This window comes from Neolamprologus multifasciatus, chromosome 3 (genome assembly GCF_963576455.1).
Source record: "Neolamprologus multifasciatus chromosome 3, fNeoMul1.2, whole genome shotgun sequence".
Classification (NCBI taxonomy): Eukaryota; Metazoa; Chordata; class Actinopteri; order Cichliformes; family Cichlidae; genus Neolamprologus; species Neolamprologus multifasciatus.
Genome location: NC_140441.1, coordinates 3,450,942 through 3,471,226, shown reverse-complemented (window position 1 = coordinate 3,471,226; position 20,285 = coordinate 3,450,942). Strand labels below are relative to the sequence as shown.

Here is a 20,285-nt window from a genome sequence, read left to right as displayed (position 1 = left end):
AAATAATCTCATGATAATGTCCTTTTAATTGAATTACATTCCATTCTTTCCTTTTCAAGAAAAAAAAAGTCTGTTCAAGTGGGACCCTGATTCTTATGAATCCATCATCAGATAAGTTGCTGTTAGGCTAAAAAAGAGGAAAATTTTATTTTGTGAGAAAACGTTTTGTCCATGTTACATAACTACTATAATATCAGTAAATATACTTGAAACACTTGTGTATTTTAAGTATATTAACAACCAGTGTTTCTAATGTCAGAATATAGAGCAAAAATTCATGTTGAGAAGTGTCATGAAATATAAATTTCATTCTATGTTACAACATTTGATAAAATTCTTTATTTAATTGTATATTGTGTTTTAAAAAATATTTTTTATGTAATATAAAGTGGTCATTTAAACAATGATCCTAGCACCAATCATAACTTATTTGAAAGCATTTTTAATGACTGACCTGCTCAGGAGACAGCTGTCCTTCCACCTGCGAGGAGATGTCCGGTGACAGAGAAGCGGCAGCTGATAGTTCTTCCTGTTGAAAATGACAATATTAAGTTTAGGGATAATTTCAACAGTAACACATTGACTAAAATTTGGTATCCCAACATATTTGATATCAAACACAGAATTTTATTTATGGAACCTGCTCTGGTGGCTTTTGTCCATTATCTGAATCCCCTTTGACTGGTATAGACATGTTCTGTAGAGAACAGGCATACATTTTTAATAAATTTGATTTTAACTAAATAATTTAATACAATATGTTTTTAAAAAAATTAAGTGAAAAGAACTAACCTGACGAAATGCATCACAAATTCTGTAGCGGTTATTTTTATTATTCTGAATACCAAGTGTCAGGCAAACTTGACCCCAGGGGCCTTCTTTATGAAGTGCATGGTCCTCCAGTTGCATGCCATGTTTTTTCAGCTGTTCCACAGTTTCAATAATTTCATTGATTGTAATCGTTTTCTTTTTGTTCTAAAACAGAAGATATAACATTTTCAGTTTTATTTTTCCTGGAAAATGTATATGAAAGAAAAGAAAAAAATACATACCCCAAATAAGCAGAAGTGGTAGACTCTAAGTGTAAAAAAGAAAACATTACAGTGGCATTTATATCATTGATGAATATGAAATCATAACATTTTATAAAGAATATGTATAATATTCTCAATGAATTGAGAACAATTTTAAATCGGTGCCACTAATTACAAAACTTTGTTTCTATTCAAGTACTATTTGAACATGTTTTTGTGAAATACAATGCCCCTGAAGAAAATGTGCAGCACTTGATGTTAAAAAGCCATTGCCTGTTAGCTACAGATGTGCCTGTTATAGAACACGTTAATTAATTTCTGCCGTATGCTACAACTTTGCCTGAGTCCTGTGCGCAAATCTTTTTTTGTTTTTGCTCATAGCGAAGCCTGTTATCGAAAAAACCCCAGTAATAATATGGTGACATAAATGTAATTTTAGGTGTTACACATAAGAAAAAAGACATTTTTACAATCAGAAATAACCTGGCTAATATCTTAGGCTAGGCTACAAGACTTGATTACTCAATTACATGTAATTGGAGATGAACTACTTTGTTAGCAAATTTTAAAAGTTACTATTTAAAGTTTATACTTAAAAAAGGAACTCACCCCTTCTCCTTCTTCTGCATTTTTCCTGCACAAGACTTTTATGTTCAAAATGACATGTTTTCACCTCTAGTTTTTGAAATGTCGACAGAGTCAGACACTCCAAGCTCGCCTGTTTAATTGTAACGTCCAGTAGTGGGCGGTATAGGCTCTCCAACAGATTTTGTTTTTTTCAAGTGGACCATTATGGCTTTGCAATATTGCTCCACTTGATTGAAGTTTTAAAATATCTTTATTTATTCAATCATTTTATTGTAAAATTTAAAATTTAAATTTGCAGTTATTATCAAAGGAATACACATAATTGGTTGATAGGAAATATTAACCCTTTAAGACCTACCATAGAACCAAGTCCGCCAGAGCTTATATTATATGTTTACATGCTGTGGAGCCATTTTTGGGAGCATTTCAAGTTGCTATACATCAATACAACCATTACAGCCCAAATTGTAATAATATGTCTGCATTAAGTGCATAGTAATTACATAAATTGCAAAAAAGTGCAATAAACTACAAAAAATTTGAAAATCGTTTTTGCTTTTTTAACATATATTTCTAGTTAGAGAAATTTAAGAGGCTTATCCCTCAAAACTGTAAATACAAAAAAGTTGCACAAAATAGTTTCGCACCACAGGAAATTTATTTTGAGTGTCTTCATAGTTTTATTTTTGAAATACACCAATTTTTATATACTGCAGGAAAAACGAAAATAAATATTATAATGCGAATTTGCAAAAAAGCAGCATATGCATCAAAATAAACTATTTCCAGCAGTGCAATATGAGTCCTAAGCATCCCAGAAACGACACAGAAAGTCATAAAGTCAAACATAACTTTTAAAAACACCAGTATACGCAAAACAGAGCTTGCCGCTCTGACCGGTTTTAAAGGGTTAAGACTTAGACAAGAGACGTTCAAAAGAGGGGAAAAAACAGAGGGGATGAGGGACGGTGACACAAGACAGTAAATTCCATTGGATTACCTACTGGAAGAAAAAAACAGAAAAGAAAACAAGCAAAAATATAACACAGTACACAACAGCAAGTATCACAGCCACAACCTAGATAAGTATAAGTAACAGTAGATAATAAATATTGGTGTCAGCACGGCCCCTGCCGAGAAACATTATCATCTACATGTATTTAAAATTGAGACGTGGGCACTGGCAACCTGAGTTTATTCTCCACCTCTGTACTAATTTTAAAGTTAACTATTGTCTTTTTTTTGTGGGTTTTAAATGTGGTGAATACTTGACAAACAAAGTAAAAAGAAAAAACAGAAAAGACAATTATAAATTAAAGGGCCTTGGAGATGTCATTCAAACTAACACCATTGCACATCAAAACATACATGTGAGTAACAGAAAGAATAAAAAAACATTTCAGAAATATTCTAAGGTGGAAACCGAAATTATTCTTTTTAGAGCATTTTGAAATCACTGAAAGGTAGGTGAATTATGGACAATTTGAAAAGGCTTTTACTTTGGAAGGCAAAATCAGAATGACTTGATATTGATATGGTATCACTGTGGGGTGGTAGATTAGATTAGATTAGATAGAACTTTATTAATCCCTCGGGTAGGTTCCTCTGGGAAATTTGTTTTTCCAAAAAGCACAGCACCGACAGAAGTTACAGAGTTAAGAATATTATATATATATATATATATATATATATATACACACACATATATAAATACAAAGACATATATAGATAAAATATACAAAGGGGATAAATACAATAAATAGGAATAAAAATAAAAATAAAAATACAAGTGAATTGCACATTTCAAGTATGGAGTCTATTGCACTGCTGATTATTAACGAAAAGTATTGCACAAAAGGTAATTGCACAGTGAAGAGAAGAGGCACTACAGCTTAGTTGTTCCCCCCTCCTTTGTCCTCCTGTTTCTCCTCCCTCTCCCCTCCAGAGAGGAGTTAAACAGTCTGATGGCGTGTGGGACAAAGGAGTTTTTAAGTCTGTTGGTTCTTGTCTTTGGGAGAAGCAACCTGTCACTGAACAGACTCCTCTGGTTGTTTATGGCCGTGTGCAGAGGATGCCCAGCATCATCCATAATGTCCAGCAGTTTCTTTAGTGTCCTTTTCTCTGCCACTGTCACCAGAGTGTCCAGCTTCATGCCGACCACAGAGCCAGCCTTCCTGATCAGCTTCTCCAGCCTGGATGAGTCCTTCTTTGCTGTGCTGCTCCCCCAGCACACCACAGCATAGAAAAGTACTCCAGCAACCACCGACTGGTAAAACATCCTCAGGAGCTTCCTGCAGATGTTAAAAGACCTCAGCCTCCTGAGGAAGTACAGTCGCGTTTGGGCTTTTTTGTACAGGTGCTCTGTGTTGCATGACCAGTCCAGTTTATTGTCCACCCACAGCCCGAGGTACTTGTACGTGTTGACCACCTCCACCTCCTCCCCCTCTATCTGAACCGGCAGTGGACCTGCTCTGGACCTCCCAAAGTCCACAACCAGTTCCTTAGTCTTTGAGGTGTTGAGTTGCAGGTGGTTTGTGTGACTCCATGCGACAAAGTTCCTCACCAGACTTCTGTACTCCTCTTCCTGGTCATCCCAGATACACCCCATGATGGCTGTGTCGTCTGCAAACTTCTGAATGTGGCACAATTCAGAGTTGTAGCAGAAGTCAGAGGTGTACAGGGTGAAGAGAAGAGGGGACAGCACAGTTCCCTGTGGTGCTCCTGTGCTGCTGACCACAGTGTCAGACGTGATGTCCTTCAGCCTAACGTACTGTGGCCTGTCGGTGAGGTAGTCGGAGATCCAATCCACCAGGCAGGGGTCCACCTCCATCCTGTTCAGTTTCTCCTGGAGCAGACAGGGCCGGATGGTATTAAAGGCACTGGAGAAGTCAAGAAACAGGATCCTGACTGTGCCTTTTCCCCCATCGAGGTGTGAGTGGGCTCTATGCAGGAGGTACAGGATGGCATCCTCCACTCCGACACCCGCCTTGTAGGCGAACTGTAGTGGGTCCTGGGCATGTTGTACCTGTGGTCGGAGAAGGTTGAGGAAGAGCCGCTCTAGAGTCTTCATAAGATGTGATGTCAGTGCCACCGGTCGGAAGTCATTCAGCTCATTGGGCCGGTTCCTTTTGGGGACCGGGACGATGCAGGATGTCTTCCATAGGGCGGGCACTCTCCCCAGTCGCAGACTGAGATTGAAGACTCGTTGTAGCGGCTCCCCAAGTTCAGCAGCACACGCCTTTAGCATCCTCGGACACACCTTGTCCGGACCTGCTGCCTTCCTGGGGCGAAGCTTCCTCAGTTGTCTCCTGACCTGATCCACTGTGACACTGGGAGATGATTGGAAGGAGGGGGGGGAAGATGTCCTGCTGCTGAGAGAGGGATTGGAGGAGGGGGGTGTCATCATAGTGTCAGGAAGGGGGGGAAGCAAGGGAGGTAGGAGAGTGGGGAGAGGGCTCTGTAGTAAAGGTGAGGGTGAGGGTGGGGGGGTTGTGGGCTGGTCAAACCTGTTGAAGAAGTTGTTGAGTTCGTTTGCCTTCTCCACAGTCCCCCCCACTGTGCTGTTCTTGGTGTTGTGGCCTGTGATGGTTTTCACGCCATTCCAGACCTCCCTCATATTGTTCCTCTCCAACTTCTGCTCCACCTTCCTCCTGTAGGTGTCCTTTGCTTCCCTCAGGCAGCGTTTCACCTCCCGCTGTGCTGCTTTCATCTCCTCCTTCACTTTGCTCCTGAAAGCCTTCTTCTTCATGTTGAGGACAGCTTTGACTTCCTGTGTTACCCACGGTTTGTTATTAGGGTAACACCGTACCGTCTTAGCAGGGGCGACCGTGTCCACACAAAAGTTGAGGTAGCCTGTAAGACAGTGTGTCGCCCCCTCTATGTCCTCACCATGTGGGCTCAGAAGCACGTCCCAGTCTGTGGTGTAATAACAGTCTCTCAGAGCATCCTCCTTTTCTGGGGTCCATCTCCTGATGGAGCGTGTTGTGACAGGCTGCCTTTGGACGAGGGGTGTGTATTGTGGCTGTAGGTAAACCAGGTTGTGGTCTGACTTCCCTAGTGGGGGGAGGGGGGTGGCTCTGTATGCATCTCTCACATTAGCATACAGTAGGTCAATTGTCCTGTTGCTCCTTGTGGGACAATTCACAAACTGGTGAAAAGCAGCCAGAGTAGAATCCAGTGTGGCATGATTAAAGTCTCCAGATATAATAATGAAAGCCTCGGGGTTTTGTGTCTGAAGTCTTGCTGTGACTGTGTGTATTTTCTCACAGGCAGCTGTTGCGTCGGCTTTCGGAGGGATGTAAACACACACACAGATCACATGACTGAACTCCCGCGGTAGATAATATGGCCGCAAGCTAACAGCTAGCAGCTCCAGGTCGGGACGGCATACCGAAACTTTAACGGAGACGTGTCCGGGGTTGCAGTATCTGTTGTTAACGTAGACAATGAGTCCCCCACCTCTGCTTTTTCCGCTGGCCTGCGTGTCCCTATCGGCTCTCACGGATGTGAAACCGCATAGGTCTACGTTAGCCTGTGGCGTTAGCTCGGTTAGCCACGTCTCCGTGAAGATAAACAAACTGCACTCACGGTATAGTCGGTGGTTGTTCAGAGCACACAGTTCGTCTATTTTATTCGGTAGCGAGTTCACGTTGCCCATTATCACTGTCGGGATTGACGGTTTGAATCGCCTCCGGTGATCCGCTTTCCTCGCTCCAGCCTTGCAGCCTCTGTAGCTCCTCTTTATCTCAGCCGGGATGTTGTGTCGCATGCCGGTCTGTCCCTTTGTTCTTAGAGCCAGCAGCTCCGCTCTCGAGTAGATGAAGGAGCTGGTTCCAGAAGTTTTAAAAAGTGCATTATCCATCTTGTATCGCTATATCTAAGAGGTAGAAGTACAGCAACTAGAGGAAGGTGAAATAAAGTTTGAAAGCCTAGTCTAAAAAAAAGTTAAAAGTTAAGAAAAAGTGCGGTGTTGCAGAGCTACTTGGAAAGGCTGCCGTCACTCCAGCGCCATCTTGATTTTTTTTTTTTTTTTTTTATATACCGTTTGTATACCGTTGATTTAAAGTGGAATTACCCTGTGGAAACAGGAATTTTCAATTTTAGAGCATTTTGAACTCACTGAACGTTCGGTAAATTGTGGACAATTTGAAAGGGCTTTTATTTTGGAAGGCATAATCAGAATGACTTGATATTGATATGGTATCGCTGTGGGGCTGTATACTGTTGATCTAAAGTGGATTTATGCAATGGAAACAAGAATTTTTCTTTTTAGAGAAATCAGAATTCATTGAAAGATTATTTCCCGTATGAGCAATTTGAAAGGGCTCTTATTTTGAAAGACAAAATCAGAATGACTTGAGATCAACATGGTATCACTGTGGGATGGAATGCTGTCAATACAGAAAGTAATTATTATGTGGAAATAGCAATTTTCCATTTTAGAGCTTTCTGAAGTCATTGAAAACGCACACTGATATATGGTCAATTTGAAAGAGAGAATTTTGAAGGGCAAAACAAGAATGATTAATATTGACATGGAATCACTATGGGGTTGTATACTGTCAATATAGACTGCAACAAGTCTGTGGAAACGTGAGTTTTCCATTCTGAATTAATTAAAAGAGTAGTTCAAAAATAAACATTCAGAGGGCTTTTACTTTGAAATCCAAACGGAGGTGGCTTTAATATTGACATGTTGCTACTAGAATACTAGGGTATGTCATTTGTATCCAACATTAGAGTGTGCAAACAAGACTAATTGATATTTGTCAATGTGCTCTTAATTTACTGGAAGTTGGCCTTCATTTTGAAATCATGCTTCAGGAGATTTTATTTTGAAATCATGCTTCAGGAGATTTTATTTTGAAATCATGTTTCCACATCTTTTGCCATAATACTTTGAATACACAGGGAACGTAAAACAAAGTGGAGGCTGGCTTGACACCAGTAATAAATGGGCCCTGGGTTCTTTTCCTAGTGTACTCTGGTACGATATTCTTAAATTAACTTCTCTTTTGTTTCTGGGATCAATGAAGCTTATTCCTTAACAGTAGCACTACACGCAAAAATGAACACTAGTGTCTATAGTGCAGTAAATCATGTCATACACCATGTAAAGTAGAGCATTGCAACCCTCCTTTAATTTACCAAACAATGAAAACAAAATAATAAAATGGCAGATTTCAGTATTCAGGCAAACCAAAAACACACACAGCAATTTACCCACTGTACACAGAATCTCCACATATACAGTGTAAACCACCAGTGATAAAACTATTATGGTCCCAAACTAAACCTAAAGCCGGCAGAGATAAACCCTACGTTGCAGGCCTGTATTGACCCTGTGCACGAGAAAATGCTAACTTCCTGGTTTGAGACCGGATGTTGTACATTTCCGGTAGCTTTACTTTGTGGTCAATCGCTACTGCGAAGATATAATCAAAATCATGTCCACAACTCGAAAACGGAAAGATGGCGTTAAGTTACAAAGAGCAGAAGGTGGGAACACTCACCACTGTTGTCATAAAAAATCTAATGATCAATGTTGACGTTTAAAGAGTTTAGATCGATCAGTTGTTTACATCACTCAACACAAGCAGAACTGCAGCAGAAGACACATCGTCCACATTCAGAAGCACATCTCTGTATAGTGACTGGTCTCATGATTTAAACAGGCAGATGTTCAGCATTCAAACTACAGGTGAACAATAGTCAAACCAGATGTTTCCTGTTATGTCGATAACAGCTAGTCAAGTACACACCTACACAGCATGTAAACAAACTGTGAAAAAAAAAGCCACACAAAAATTAATGATTGCTGGTAACGGTTTCTATACATTAGTATTTACGAAGGGAATGTTGTGACTTACCTTCAAAATTACAGCGGTCCCTCGCTATAACGCGGTTCACCTTTCACCTCGCTGTGTCGCAGATTTTTTAGTGCAAGTTTGCATGCTTTCTTTTTACGTCACATTGTGTCCTGCATCCTGATCGCTGCAGACGATCTCCTCCGTGACGTCTCTCCTGTTCAGAATCGCTGCATCGATGCAGCAGTGTGACTCTGAAGTGCAGTGCTGTATGTCCACGATGTCCACCAAACATTTTGCACCGTCAAAAAATAAAATTGGCTACTTGATTTCACCTATCACTGGTTATTTTTAGAACATAACACCCTCGATAAACGAGGGACAGCTGAGAAATATAACATTTGAATCCCTTTTCTCTTTTGCCCTGAGGCGCGGGGAAAAATATCAACAAGTCGATGAACATCATTTACAGATATATTGGGTAAATGCCCGAGACATCTATAGAAATGTAAATCGCCGCTTGATTTATTCATTTGCTTAACTTGTTTTGGACCGTAAACAGGGCGTGAATAGGACACCGGAAACAAAGCTCCCCACAGGAGTTTCCGCACCGGAAGTAGCATATGCTAACGTGCACATAGGCAATTGCTCCAGTATAAATCCAAAACGATCTCCCAACCGGAAGTTCTTCACTCAACCAGCAATAAATAAATAAATAAACTCAGTACCTTGTGAAACGTGCACTTCCCACCAGATTAATCCAGGCAACAGGTTGTCTTCAGCTCCTTCAGAAACACTCCGCTCTGAATGCAGCAGCACAAAGATGAGGAAGGTCCGTGATCTCCACGTGCTCCACAAGCTTCCTGTTTTAGCTTCCCACGTTGCCAGAGGTACTCTGAGTGACGCGGGCACTCACAGTGGCTGTGTCCCATTTCACAGTATGCACGCTTGAAGTACGCACACTACGCGTACTACGGACGGTGCGTACTATAAGTACGGGAAGTGCGGAAGTGAGAGGCTTGTGAAATGGGACGGTATATGCTTCGTCGCGCTGTTCAGGTTGCCTAGCAACCATGATACTAACCGCGTTACATACAGCTTTGTTTGACAGAAATGAAGAGAAAACTGTTTTGTTGGTCAATCATTTTTGTCATGACATCACTTTGATTAGTTGAGTATCTGAGGCTGAAACCACAGGACTGTAAAACATGATTCAAGGGCTTCATTTCTGTACTGAACAGTCATTTAAGATTAGCTAGTAAACAATAATTAGTTAATGTTGTTCATGAGACTAAAGTCATCTCACTATGGTAATGTAAATATAATATGGCCAATATTATAGTATTGTCAGATTATATATATATATATATATATATATATATATATATATATATATCACTGACTTTCAGCTTGTTGTGTTTGTGGATATATGACTGACTTTAATTATCCATAAAATCATCAGATTCTCTGTAAGATTAAGGTCGACTATATGTATATTTACAAGTAGAGGCTTTAAAACCAAGTTAATGCTGAAAGTACAAACATCACTAGTGTCACACAACTTTGCCTACATGTGGCCAACAGCAATGTTTTAATGTTCTTCGTTATTAAACATTCGCACATGAATAAGTGACGTCATATTCAGTACTTACTTTTGACAGTTCACTCTTGGCCGCTCCCTTCTGCCGTATTTTGCGGCAAAATTATCCACACCCACCGCCGCGCTATGAATTGTGGGATATATGGGACCACGAAGCGTGCACCGGACCACGCTTGATATTTGGGGAAATCGACGGCGCATTTGGAGTATGCATTTCAAGTACACTTCGAATTGGGACAGCCGTCGTCGCGTGGCGGTGACGTAACCGCACTTAAAATGCGTACTTCAAGCGTGCAGACCCCGAAATGGGACACAGCGAGTGACTATCCGGGGTGTGTCCGTCGTTATCCAGTTCGGTAACGATCCTCTGCAGCTTGTTACGTCCCACAACTTTAGCGAAACGGCAGCTACAGTAGTCCTTATTAGCTAACGGCTGGGTTAGCCTCACTTTAACTCAATGCATGCACGGCCACAGTAAACAAAACACACAGTCCAGCAGCTTCACGCCGAAACTTTACGTGTCACGTCACTAACTTACTGACACTGTGACTTATCTTTCTGAAAAGTCGAAACACACTCACTGATACTACATAAAAACAAGCTAGCTTCTCCGGATGCTCCGTGTAACTCACGCACCACCGCCCTCTCTCCTCGCGCTCTCTTTTTTCTCCTTTTCCTTCTCCACCCTGTGTTACCTTCACAGACCTTATCCCCGTAGGAAATTACAGTTCTCACAAACAAGTCACAAGAAAAGAAAGATAACGTATTTTAAACAATGCAAACATGTTTTTAATCAGTTGACATGAACTTTGATCTTTTTAATAAACAAGAAAATTTAAATAAATGAACTCTTTGATATTTATATTCTTAGACTTTACTTATCTTTTACTATTTATGCATCTTTTTAACCCGGGTTACATAATGAAAGCATACTATACTGTAAGAACAGAGGTTTATGGCTCCATAGTGTAGAGGTTAACATGTTCAGTGGTGACAATAATCGCCTTTGTGTTGCATTTGGTGTAAAACATGCAGAGCTGTGTGCTGTGACAGCGTCTTGTGATGAGGGAGCAGCTGAAAGTAGCTGCTGTACGAACACGTCCATGACTGAGGGATCTGTTTGAGGGGACGGAGGTGAGTCTGTCACTTGGATCTACATCCGAACAGAATCAAGTTTTTAGGATGATCATAATGCGACTTTACAGAAATAAAGTAAACTACAGTGAGGGGCTTCATTTAGTGAACTCATGTTACAGAGTTTGTCGTTTGAATGCTTAAAGCACTGCAGAGAACAGCAGCAATCTCTCTTCTTCGACCAGGACAGGTTTACCGTCCTCCTCTAAATGTCACACAATAATAAAATGGACTCAAAACCCAAACTGGACAAAAGGGAATCCCAGTGAAGAACAGACGGTTTTCATTATTACAGTCAGGTTGGACAAACCAACATGTGATGAGCAGGATAAGCAGTCACACGAGGCTGGTTACCAACTCACTAAGTTAACCCAGAGTTTGCTCATACGTTCACATGAAAGAGGCGGTGCTGGCAGCATGTAACCAATCTAAAGAGGGTGTTTGATGGATCACATCACTCCACAAAAAATGATCCCTACGAGCTCCACCTACTAAAACACATTATCAGAGAGGGATGAAAAATCTATAAAAGAACACTATTGTGAAAACGAATGCTGCAGCAAATCATTAACCTGCTGATTTAGAGCACAGAGCAGTGAAATAATGGTTTTGTTGCTGAGCGCGCTCTCAGTGCTGCTGATTATTTCTCCGTGATGGCTGCACATTAAACTGGACCAACTGAAACTATAAAGCTTACTGTCCAACAGCCTGTGGAGCTTCATTTTAATGCACATCACAGTGAAATGAATGTGAGTGGTTGAACAGGTGTGCACTGCTATGCAGATGACACCCAGCTTTAACCATGAAGCCAGATAACACTTGCAAATATGTAAGACTGCTTTCTTCCATTTGTGCAACATCTCTAAAGTTAGAAATATCCTGTCTCAGAGTGACGCTGAAAAACTAGTTCATGCATTTATTACTTCCAGGCTGGACGACTGTAATTCATTATTATCAGGATGTCCTAAAAACTCCCTGAAAAGCCTTCAGCTAATCCAAAATGCTGCAGCAAGAGTCCTGACAGGGACTAGAAAGAGAGCATGAAGTGGCTGCTTGGTGTCTCCAGAGGTCTGAGAACTGCTCGCTGCTCTGCACAGCATACTCTATGTTTGTTCACTTTTTTCCAAACTGCTGAGACGACCATGACCTGGATGACTGAGACACTACACAGACTTAGAGTTTAAAGCATCTTGAGACGACTGTTGTTGTAATTTAGGGGTACATAAAGAGAAAGAAAGAAATCTAGAAAGTCAGAGCAGCTGTCTGTGTTATGACTTACCATCAATATGATCATAATTCAAAAAGCAATATCATCATGTTCAATGAATCCAAATCAACCTGATGATCAAATGACCTCAGATGAGCTGCTTCCTGAGTGGATTTGTTCCCTCTGTAGTGTTGAACATGAACAGCTTAGCAGGATGAAGAAAACGAGACAAAACCTCAGTGTGTAAGAACAGGATCAGAGCCTGAAGTGAGAAACTCCTCCATGATCTACATCCAGACTTCAGCAGAGCCAAAGTGGATCAGACTGTCTGCTGGACTCTTACACACATTCAGAGCTCAACATATACACTACACACTAAATAGTTGGATTGTGTTCACTGGCAGTGTTTTGTTGCTGTTTCAGACTCTGAATCTGAAGCTCAGCAGTGTGTTTCCTGTTTTTCTGTCTTGACATTGTTCCTTAAAGCAGAGGTCTCCAACCTTTTTTGTGCCACGGACCGGTTTATGCCCGACAATATTTTCATGGACCGCCCTTTAAGGTGTCGCGGATAAATACAACAAAATAAAACTAATACTGGTACAGAAAAAAAGAAGATTTATTCATAACACACATGAAAAGACCCAGGAAAACCGAGTTAATGATAAAAACGATAACAAAATAAAGCTGAAAACTGATAAAAAACCCTGAAAACTATACATTTCACACCTGAGCCTCAACTCTCGCGGCCCGGTACCAAACGACTCACGGACCGGTACCGGTCCGAGGCCCGGGGGTTGGGGACCGCTGCCTTAAAGGTTCCTCCATGTTTTCTCACTGTTGCTCTGATCCATGCAGATCACCATTACAGGCATCCAGCTTTCTTCTTCTACTCCTTCTTCTCTGTGTGCCATGTTTGAATCATCCATCTGTAGTCAGGAGCAGCCGCTCCATCACCACAGCAGAACAACAACACTGGATCAGATTAAATTGTTACGACCGAGGTTAAATTCATAGAACAATAATTATCATAATATTTTAGATCAAAACCAAATTGACAAGTTAAAAAAAGGCGAGTGAGAACAAAAAGCGTTACTATGGTTACTATGGACCTGTGATCATGCTGACATCACTGATCAATCACACAGATCAAACTGATTGTTACGGCCCGTCTAGCCGTGGCCAGACCATAATATACGGGTGATCCATCCCTGTGTGACCGTGAGCAGCACATCGCATAATTAGTACATTTTGATGGCGATTCATTTACAATGAGTGGGTTCAACACAAAGGAGCGGACTTCAGCTTCGGGGTGGAGCTAACAGCAATACAACAAACAAACGGGGCTCAAGGTGTGATGGCTGCACAGGATGAGCCACACCTCAGCATTACTTCACTTTAGTTTGCTTTGCTGTCACTACTTTAAATATATTCTACTCATTGTCCAATATTGTTCCTTTATTATTTGTTTTTATTACACCTTCCAATGTTTATATGGCGTGCACACATATGAACACTGCAAGGTCAAAGTTCTGTTTTAGATTAATACATCTTTCTGTGTTTGAGTCACCTGGGGTTTCTCTCCTGTCTGGCAAAGGTGTGGGAGAGCTGAAGTACCACTGACAGCCGTCATGCTTCATTGCCTGGAGGGTGTTTCAAGTTTGTTTAATTGTTTTGTATTAGTTAGTTACATGGCAGCCATTTTTCCCCCGTGTGTCATGTGGTTTAGCTAAACCAGTATTAACGTTCCCCCGTGTGTCGTTTCAGGAGGTCAGTCTGTCTTATGTTTGTTTGAGGTTTTGTTAATTGTTATCTTGAGCTTAGTATATTGAGTTGACCTGTTTTGCTGGTCTGCCTGTTTAAGTTCTGGCTTTGTTAAATATCTGTTTATACTTTCGGGTCAATAAAACCCCATTTTTTAAATTAAACACCTGTGTCCTTTATGCTTTACTGCTTGGTCCCTGAGACAAGGATACAAACAACATACTCAAAGAAATTAAATGACAGCAGCGTACCTCCAAAACTGACAAAAACAGGAGAAAACAGTGATCAAATACAAAGGCAGTCCACCCCTACATGCTCCTGTGTAAATATGTTGTCTCCATGTAGTTAGCCAATCAGCAGGCACCGTCTCCGGGATCCACCAATGACAGAAATGCAAATGAACAAATGAACAAATGAACAAATGAACAAATGAACAAAAAGGCGAGTGGTGAGGGTAAAACTCAGAGTCCAATCAATGGAGCTGCTTCTGGTCCAGATGTCCTCTGTTTGATCCTGGACCTGCAGAGGAGACTCGAGACAGTCAGACACAATCACACAAGCCAGCAAACAAACAGACAAACCAACCTTTGACTTTGAGCTTCACGGTTTTCTTTCTGATGAAGGTTCCCTTCCTCCAGACCAAACACTTGTACTCTCCACTGTCTCTCTCTGTGGGCTGTTTCAGGGTCAGACTGAGGTCTCCAGTTTCCAGCAGGTCTTTGTTCATCACAGTTCGGTCTTTGTAAACCTCGTGCTGTTCTTCAAATTGGTTTGGGCCGTTTGTAAACACGTGAGCCTTCTGGAACGGCTCGTAACGTTCCCATATCACTTGAACTTCCCCCGACAGGTGTTTTGTTGTTTTAAAGGGCAGCTGGACAGACTCCGCCCCCTCCTCCACCTCCACCTTCACTGGAATCACTGAAAGAACAACAAACACAGACAGCAGCAGGTTTTCAGAGGTGTAGAGAAATGCCATGTCCTGTTTGAATCATCCATCTGTAGATTCACTGAATGCTGGAGGTTCAAACAATCTAACGCACAAAGTCTGATTTGTGTTTACGGAGCAGCTCAGAGCAGATCTCGCTGTTCTCACAGGGGGAACGTTATCAGGTTTTCTCCTGGAGGTCAAAGTTCAGCAGGTGTTTGTTCACTTCTCATTTTACACTCTGATCCTCGAGGACACAGGAGGAGCTTTCAGACCAAACTGTCCTGCAGACTCTCTGAGAGGAGCTCCTCCAACATCTACAGACTAACAAAGACTTGTTTTCTGTTTGAACGACACCACCAGCAGGGACAGGCTAATGTAATGGAAAAAGGTCTCCCCAATCTTACTGGTGGAATTGGAAAAGAATACAAAAAACTCCCACGAATGAGAAATGTGGGTGTTACACAACTCTTATAGCAAGGGGATGTAAAATATAAAAGGAAAACACAAAGTGGTCCTATTTACATAAGCAACTGAAGTTTGTATATGCAGGTAACGATGTACAGAAACATGTATAGACAACTGTACGGAGTAAGATAGCAGTAAGATGAACAATGGGACGGCAGTTCTTTGATCATTAATATGCAAATTAAATATTTACATATTAATGAATAAATTAGCGGAACAAGTCAAGAAACCACCAGAGGACAGCTGCTAACTATATGCATTATGGGTAGTGTAGTATGAGAGACTCACCTGACACCAAGGCATGACGGAAATGAAACAAAAGACTCGCAGAAACAACTACAAGAAGAAGCAGGAACACCAGGAGAACTGTGGCCCAGGACGGAAACGGTTCTGTGGACAAACAAAACAATATCACATGACTGCTGAACGCTGTACTCAATCTGCACTGACCTCTGACCTGTAGCTACATGTCTGACCTTTGACCTGCAGCACTACTTTCTGTCTCAGGATGTCTTTGTCCCTGTAGATGGTGCAGATGTATCCTCCACTGTCTCTCTCTGTGGGGTGTTTCAGGGTCAGACTGAGGTCTCCAGTTCTCAGCAGGTCTTCGTTCATCTTCGTGCGACCACAGTAAAGGTCGTCCTGGTGGTCGCTTCCATTTGAACACCCATGGACCATCATGAGTTCTCGGTCAGAGTGAGTCCACTTCACTGTGGTGTCCTCAGGCAGGTCAGGTGTTGTGTTGCAGGGCAGGATGACAGAGTCTGAGCCTTCCTCCACCTTCACCTCCACCTGCTGGTCTGAGAGGACAAGAAACCACAACATGAGCAGCAGCAGTCACTCTGATGATAATCAAGGCATCTGTGTTTGTGATGGTCCTGTGTCTTTGACCCAGTCTTTCAGCTGGAATTATAAAATGTTCACATTTGAGTTTTCTATTGTATTTACATTTTATTTTATATGACCTTTGTATTATTTTAGTGCATCTGACTTCATTTAGTCAGACCAGTTTGTCTCTGTGTCCTGTCCTCATGTGCTCATGTTGGTTTACCTCAGATTTCCCCAGTCATGGTCTCTTTCTCTCTCCAATTTTGTTTTGATGTTTCCAGACTGGTTGCGTTTAGAAAATGTTTCTGCCATTTTTTAGGTTTAGCCCCTTTCTACTACCTTTTACTGTGACCTCTGACCTGTGTCAGCACTGTACTCATCTTTGACTTGTAATTACAGACGTTATTGGGGTTTTTGACCTTTGGCATGCAGCTGTACGTCTGTCAGTTTCAGTTCCTCCCTTCCAGTGCGGATGGAGCAGGTGTAGTCGCCACTATCAGTCGGTCGGGGGTTTCTCAGAGTGAGGGTGAAGTCTCCAGTGTCCAGAGCATCAGGCCTCATTGACGTGCGCCCGCTGTAACGCTGGTTTTGTCCGCTCAGATCATCAGTTTCTTCTTGTCTCAGATGGACAGATTTGGGGTTGAGATCAGTGCGAGTCCATATCATTGTGGGGTCCTCAACTACAAAACCTGTGTACTGACAGGGCAGCAGGACAGACTTTGCCCCCTCATACACCTCCACCATCACAGCCAGGGCATGATGTGAAACTGGAAGGAGACAAACACAAAAAACACTAATTAACTTTAACTAACCCGTATAATGAGGATAGAAAGAGACTGAAATCCCCCTGATTTTTCTCTCCCTACATCTGAGCAAGTGTGGAAAGGTTTAATATTTTTATGTGTGAAATGATACAGCTCTAAAAAAGAGCTTTTCCATACAGTGGGATGAAAAAGTTTGGGCAACCTTGTTAATAGTCATTATTTTCCTGCCCAACAATCGTTGGTTGTTCCAATAAAAATGTCAGTTAAATATATCATATAGGAGACACACACACTTGGATTTACAGAAAGTGTGCAATAATTGTTTAAACAAAATCAGACAGGTGCATAAATTTGTTATCATGTTATTGATTCTAAAACCTTTAGAACTAATTATTGGCTCGGTAAGCTCAGTGACCCCTGACCTACATACACAGGTGTAGAAAGTGTAGCTGCACTGCAGCAGCTACGTTTCAGATAACAGAAAATTGCTGACTGGGTTTCCCATGAACCGGTGAAAGACTGCACGAGATGAATACAAGCTATCTAATGGATAGCCACAGATAGTGGATATCTAATTATGCAATTAGACCCATTAGTCTGACACAGAGACAGACAACCATTCACACTACGGGCAAATTAAAATCACAGATTAACCTCAACCCCACTGACTGCATGTCTTTGGACTGTGGGAGGAAACCCTGAGAGAACCCACTCATACAGGAGGAGAACATGCAAGCTCCACACAGAAAGGCCAGATGCTGCAGTGAACTCAGAACTTACAGTGCATCAGTAAATTCATCGACTCGTGAATTTTCTTCTCTCCTTCTTAAATCCTCTGCAGCAGCATCAGAATTATGATGCGAATGCCAAGATCAGCTCTGTCTCCTCTGGTTCATGTGTTTCTTTTATCTTTTTATTTCTTCATTTCTATTTGTGTTGTTTCAGTTATTAAAAATATATCTGGTGTACAGTATGATGATGTCTAAGGCAGGACAGGCAGGAGGAAAACATGGGGTGGAGGAGACGTAGATGTAATAAATGAGCACAAATAGAAATGAACAGCATATCGCTCACTGCTCTACTGGTAAGAGAAAAACCAACAACAAATGTACAACATCTGGAAAACAAACATCTAAAAATTCACAGCTACATAAATCCACTTAAATCTTATCGTGTGTGTGTGTGAGAGCGAGAGTGTGTGTTCGTCTTCATCACAAAATGTATGAGGGTGGGAATCTGCTAATTATTTTTCTTTTATTTATTTGGACACTTACAAAGTTAATTATTGTGTGATAATTTAATTAAAAACAGAATCATTGATAGTGAATATTTCTAGATCTACTATCACTCCAGTAATAAGGATTTCAATTTGAAGATGAAGTTTAAAAAAGCTAAACTCTCAATGCAAAAAGTACTTTTTCAATTTTCAGTTTTTAAAGATGTTTTTGAAAATAACTATGAAATCAGTTAACAAATCAGCCATGCAGTGTGATGAAAGGAGCTCTCTGATTGGTTAGAGTAACACAAACTGATGCTAGCATTAGCTGTTTTAGCACATTAGCTTAAGAGGTTCAATGTTGCACAGAGTGTGAATGCTGGAGCTAAAAGTCCTTTGTACGAGCACACACACCTGTTAGCAATGCTAAAGCAGAGCTGATGGTTCAAACAGGAGCGTAGAAAAAAATCCAGGTCAGTCTCCAAAGTAAATTAAAAAAAAAATCCTACATGTATTTACTAATCTGTATTTTACTGTACAATTAAACACCAAATCAAAAAAGCTTTATGTCAATGTGTGTGAATCTCTTGGTCTTCCATATCAGACATCTGGTGCTTTGACACACACTGCACAGCCAAAAGTCCTCAATTTAAAAAGACCAGAGCACGTTTGTGCGTTTGGAACAAACTGTTACAAATAAACCAAAAACTAAATGTTGTTTGTTAAGTTTAACGATGACCTGTGAATCAGTGAAGCTTAAAAAGGCACCAGGATGAACCAGTGTGGGGACTACACAACACAACTAATACATTTGACATTATGAGCACTTTGTTAAACTGACCTGCTGCAAAAACACACTGTTCCCATTGATTTAGCTGAAGCTACAATAGATCTGGCACCAGGCTTCTTTTATAACCTTTAACGTGGCCAAACTTCACTACAGGCAGTACTGTGGTAGTATTAGTGAGACAGGACAGGAACATTTCTTAAACAGATGAGCAGATACCAGGATCATGAGCATGAAGCCTGCAGGTTTCAGCAGGAGTAAAGTAACTGCAGAGAGTAGTTATACATGTTACACACTTCAAATTATTTTAAATAACCGTGTGTGTGTGTGTGTGTGTGTGTGTGTGTGTGTGTGTGTGTGTGTGTGTGTGTGTGCATTCAAAGAGCGCTCTCACCGAGTACCAGCAGCACGAACAACAGCAGCAGCATCTCCTTCTCTGGGAAAAACCTTTAGTTAGAAATCACAGTGGTGTTCGCTGCACTGCAGGCTTTGGTGCAGGATGAGAAGTTTCCTGATAAGAAGACCCTCCTGAGTTCCTTCAAAATAAAAAGGACTTTCAACATTAAACTCGGAGGAGAAGCGTTACAGCATGTCTCACACAGACTACTGACAGCTTTTAGCAACATGTGGATTTATATTCTGCTGGAACCTGAAGCTGAAAAGAAGGTTTGAAAGGGAGGACGTCAGTTTTAGTCTCTCTAATAGAAATGTTGAAGTTCTGCAAAACTGACAATAAGTTTTCAACCTATGAAAATGTTTTTATAGCTTTAAAAATAAAATTCAACTCTTCAAGCTCATGACTTTGTTTTTTGAGTTTTATTCTTTCACTCCTGCTGCAGTTCTTATGTGTTAAAACAAATTAATAATGTTTAAAAAATTAAGTATTATAATTACTAAGAAAATGTTTGGAATAATTTGTAAAAGTAGTACAGCGTGTTTAAGAAGTTTAAAGCATCACTTTGGTTTTAGCTAACGAGCTCGCGCCATGTTGGAGATGATCACTCTGCAGTCCTTCACACATGTTTTACAGAGGGAGGAGGACGTGTTTCTGTTACTAAATATTTCCCACTAACTTCACTTAATTGTCTCCTCTGTCGCAGAGGATGACTGGAGGCTCATAGAAAGTTGAGAACAGGCAGAAAACATGTCCTCCACACTCTGGAAACA

General features: G+C 41.0%; 2 protein-coding genes and 1 long non-coding RNA gene across 4 annotated transcripts; all 3 read right to left on the bottom strand.

Annotated features, from left to right (window-relative positions):
- Positions 1-45: 45 nt before the first annotated feature.
- Positions 46-1,904, bottom strand: LOC146521093 (uncharacterized). 2 transcript variants are annotated; one of them, XR_014873222.1, is made up of 5 exons: positions 1,053-1,904; positions 793-975; positions 641-697; positions 455-529; positions 56-127 (listed from the first exon to the last, which is right to left on the bottom strand). It is a non-coding gene; the product is annotated as an uncharacterized LOC146521093 (long non-coding RNA). The 2 variants fall into 2 exon arrangements; XR_014873221.1 differs by lacking the exon at positions 1,053-1,904 and having other exon boundaries at positions 46-127; positions 793-1,034.
- A 1,337-nt stretch (positions 1,905-3,241) lies between these two features.
- Positions 3,242-6,650, bottom strand: LOC146521092 (uncharacterized). Its single transcript, XM_085154276.1, has one exon. The coding sequence runs from the start codon at positions 6,481-6,483 to the stop codon at positions 3,508-3,510; it is 2,976 nt and encodes a 991-aa protein (XP_085010402.1). The 5' UTR covers positions 6,484-6,650; the 3' UTR covers positions 3,242-3,507.
- A 9,753-nt stretch (positions 6,651-16,403) lies between these two features.
- Positions 16,404-19,949, bottom strand: LOC146521091 (uncharacterized). The gene is made up of 2 exons (XM_085154589.1): positions 19,513-19,949; positions 16,404-17,118 (listed from the first exon to the last, which is right to left on the bottom strand). Exons 1-2 carry the CDS (start codon positions 19,544-19,546, stop codon positions 16,754-16,756), a joined length of 399 nt encoding a protein of 132 aa, XP_085010715.1. The 5' UTR covers positions 19,547-19,949; the 3' UTR covers positions 16,404-16,753.
- Between the last annotated feature and the right edge of the window lie 336 nt (positions 19,950-20,285).

Coding starts and splice junctions, on each gene's coding strand:
- LOC146521092 (XM_085154276.1), bottom strand. CDS start 6,483: ATGGATAATGCACTTTTTAAAACTTCTGGAACCAGCTCCTTCATCTAC.
- LOC146521091 (XM_085154589.1), bottom strand. CDS start 19,546: ATGCTGCTGCTGTTGTTCGTGCTGCTGGTACTCG. Junction 17,119..19,512: donor GTTCGTGCTGCTGGTACTCG/GTGAGAGCGCTC, acceptor GTCTCCTTCCAG/TTTCACATCATGCCCTGGCT.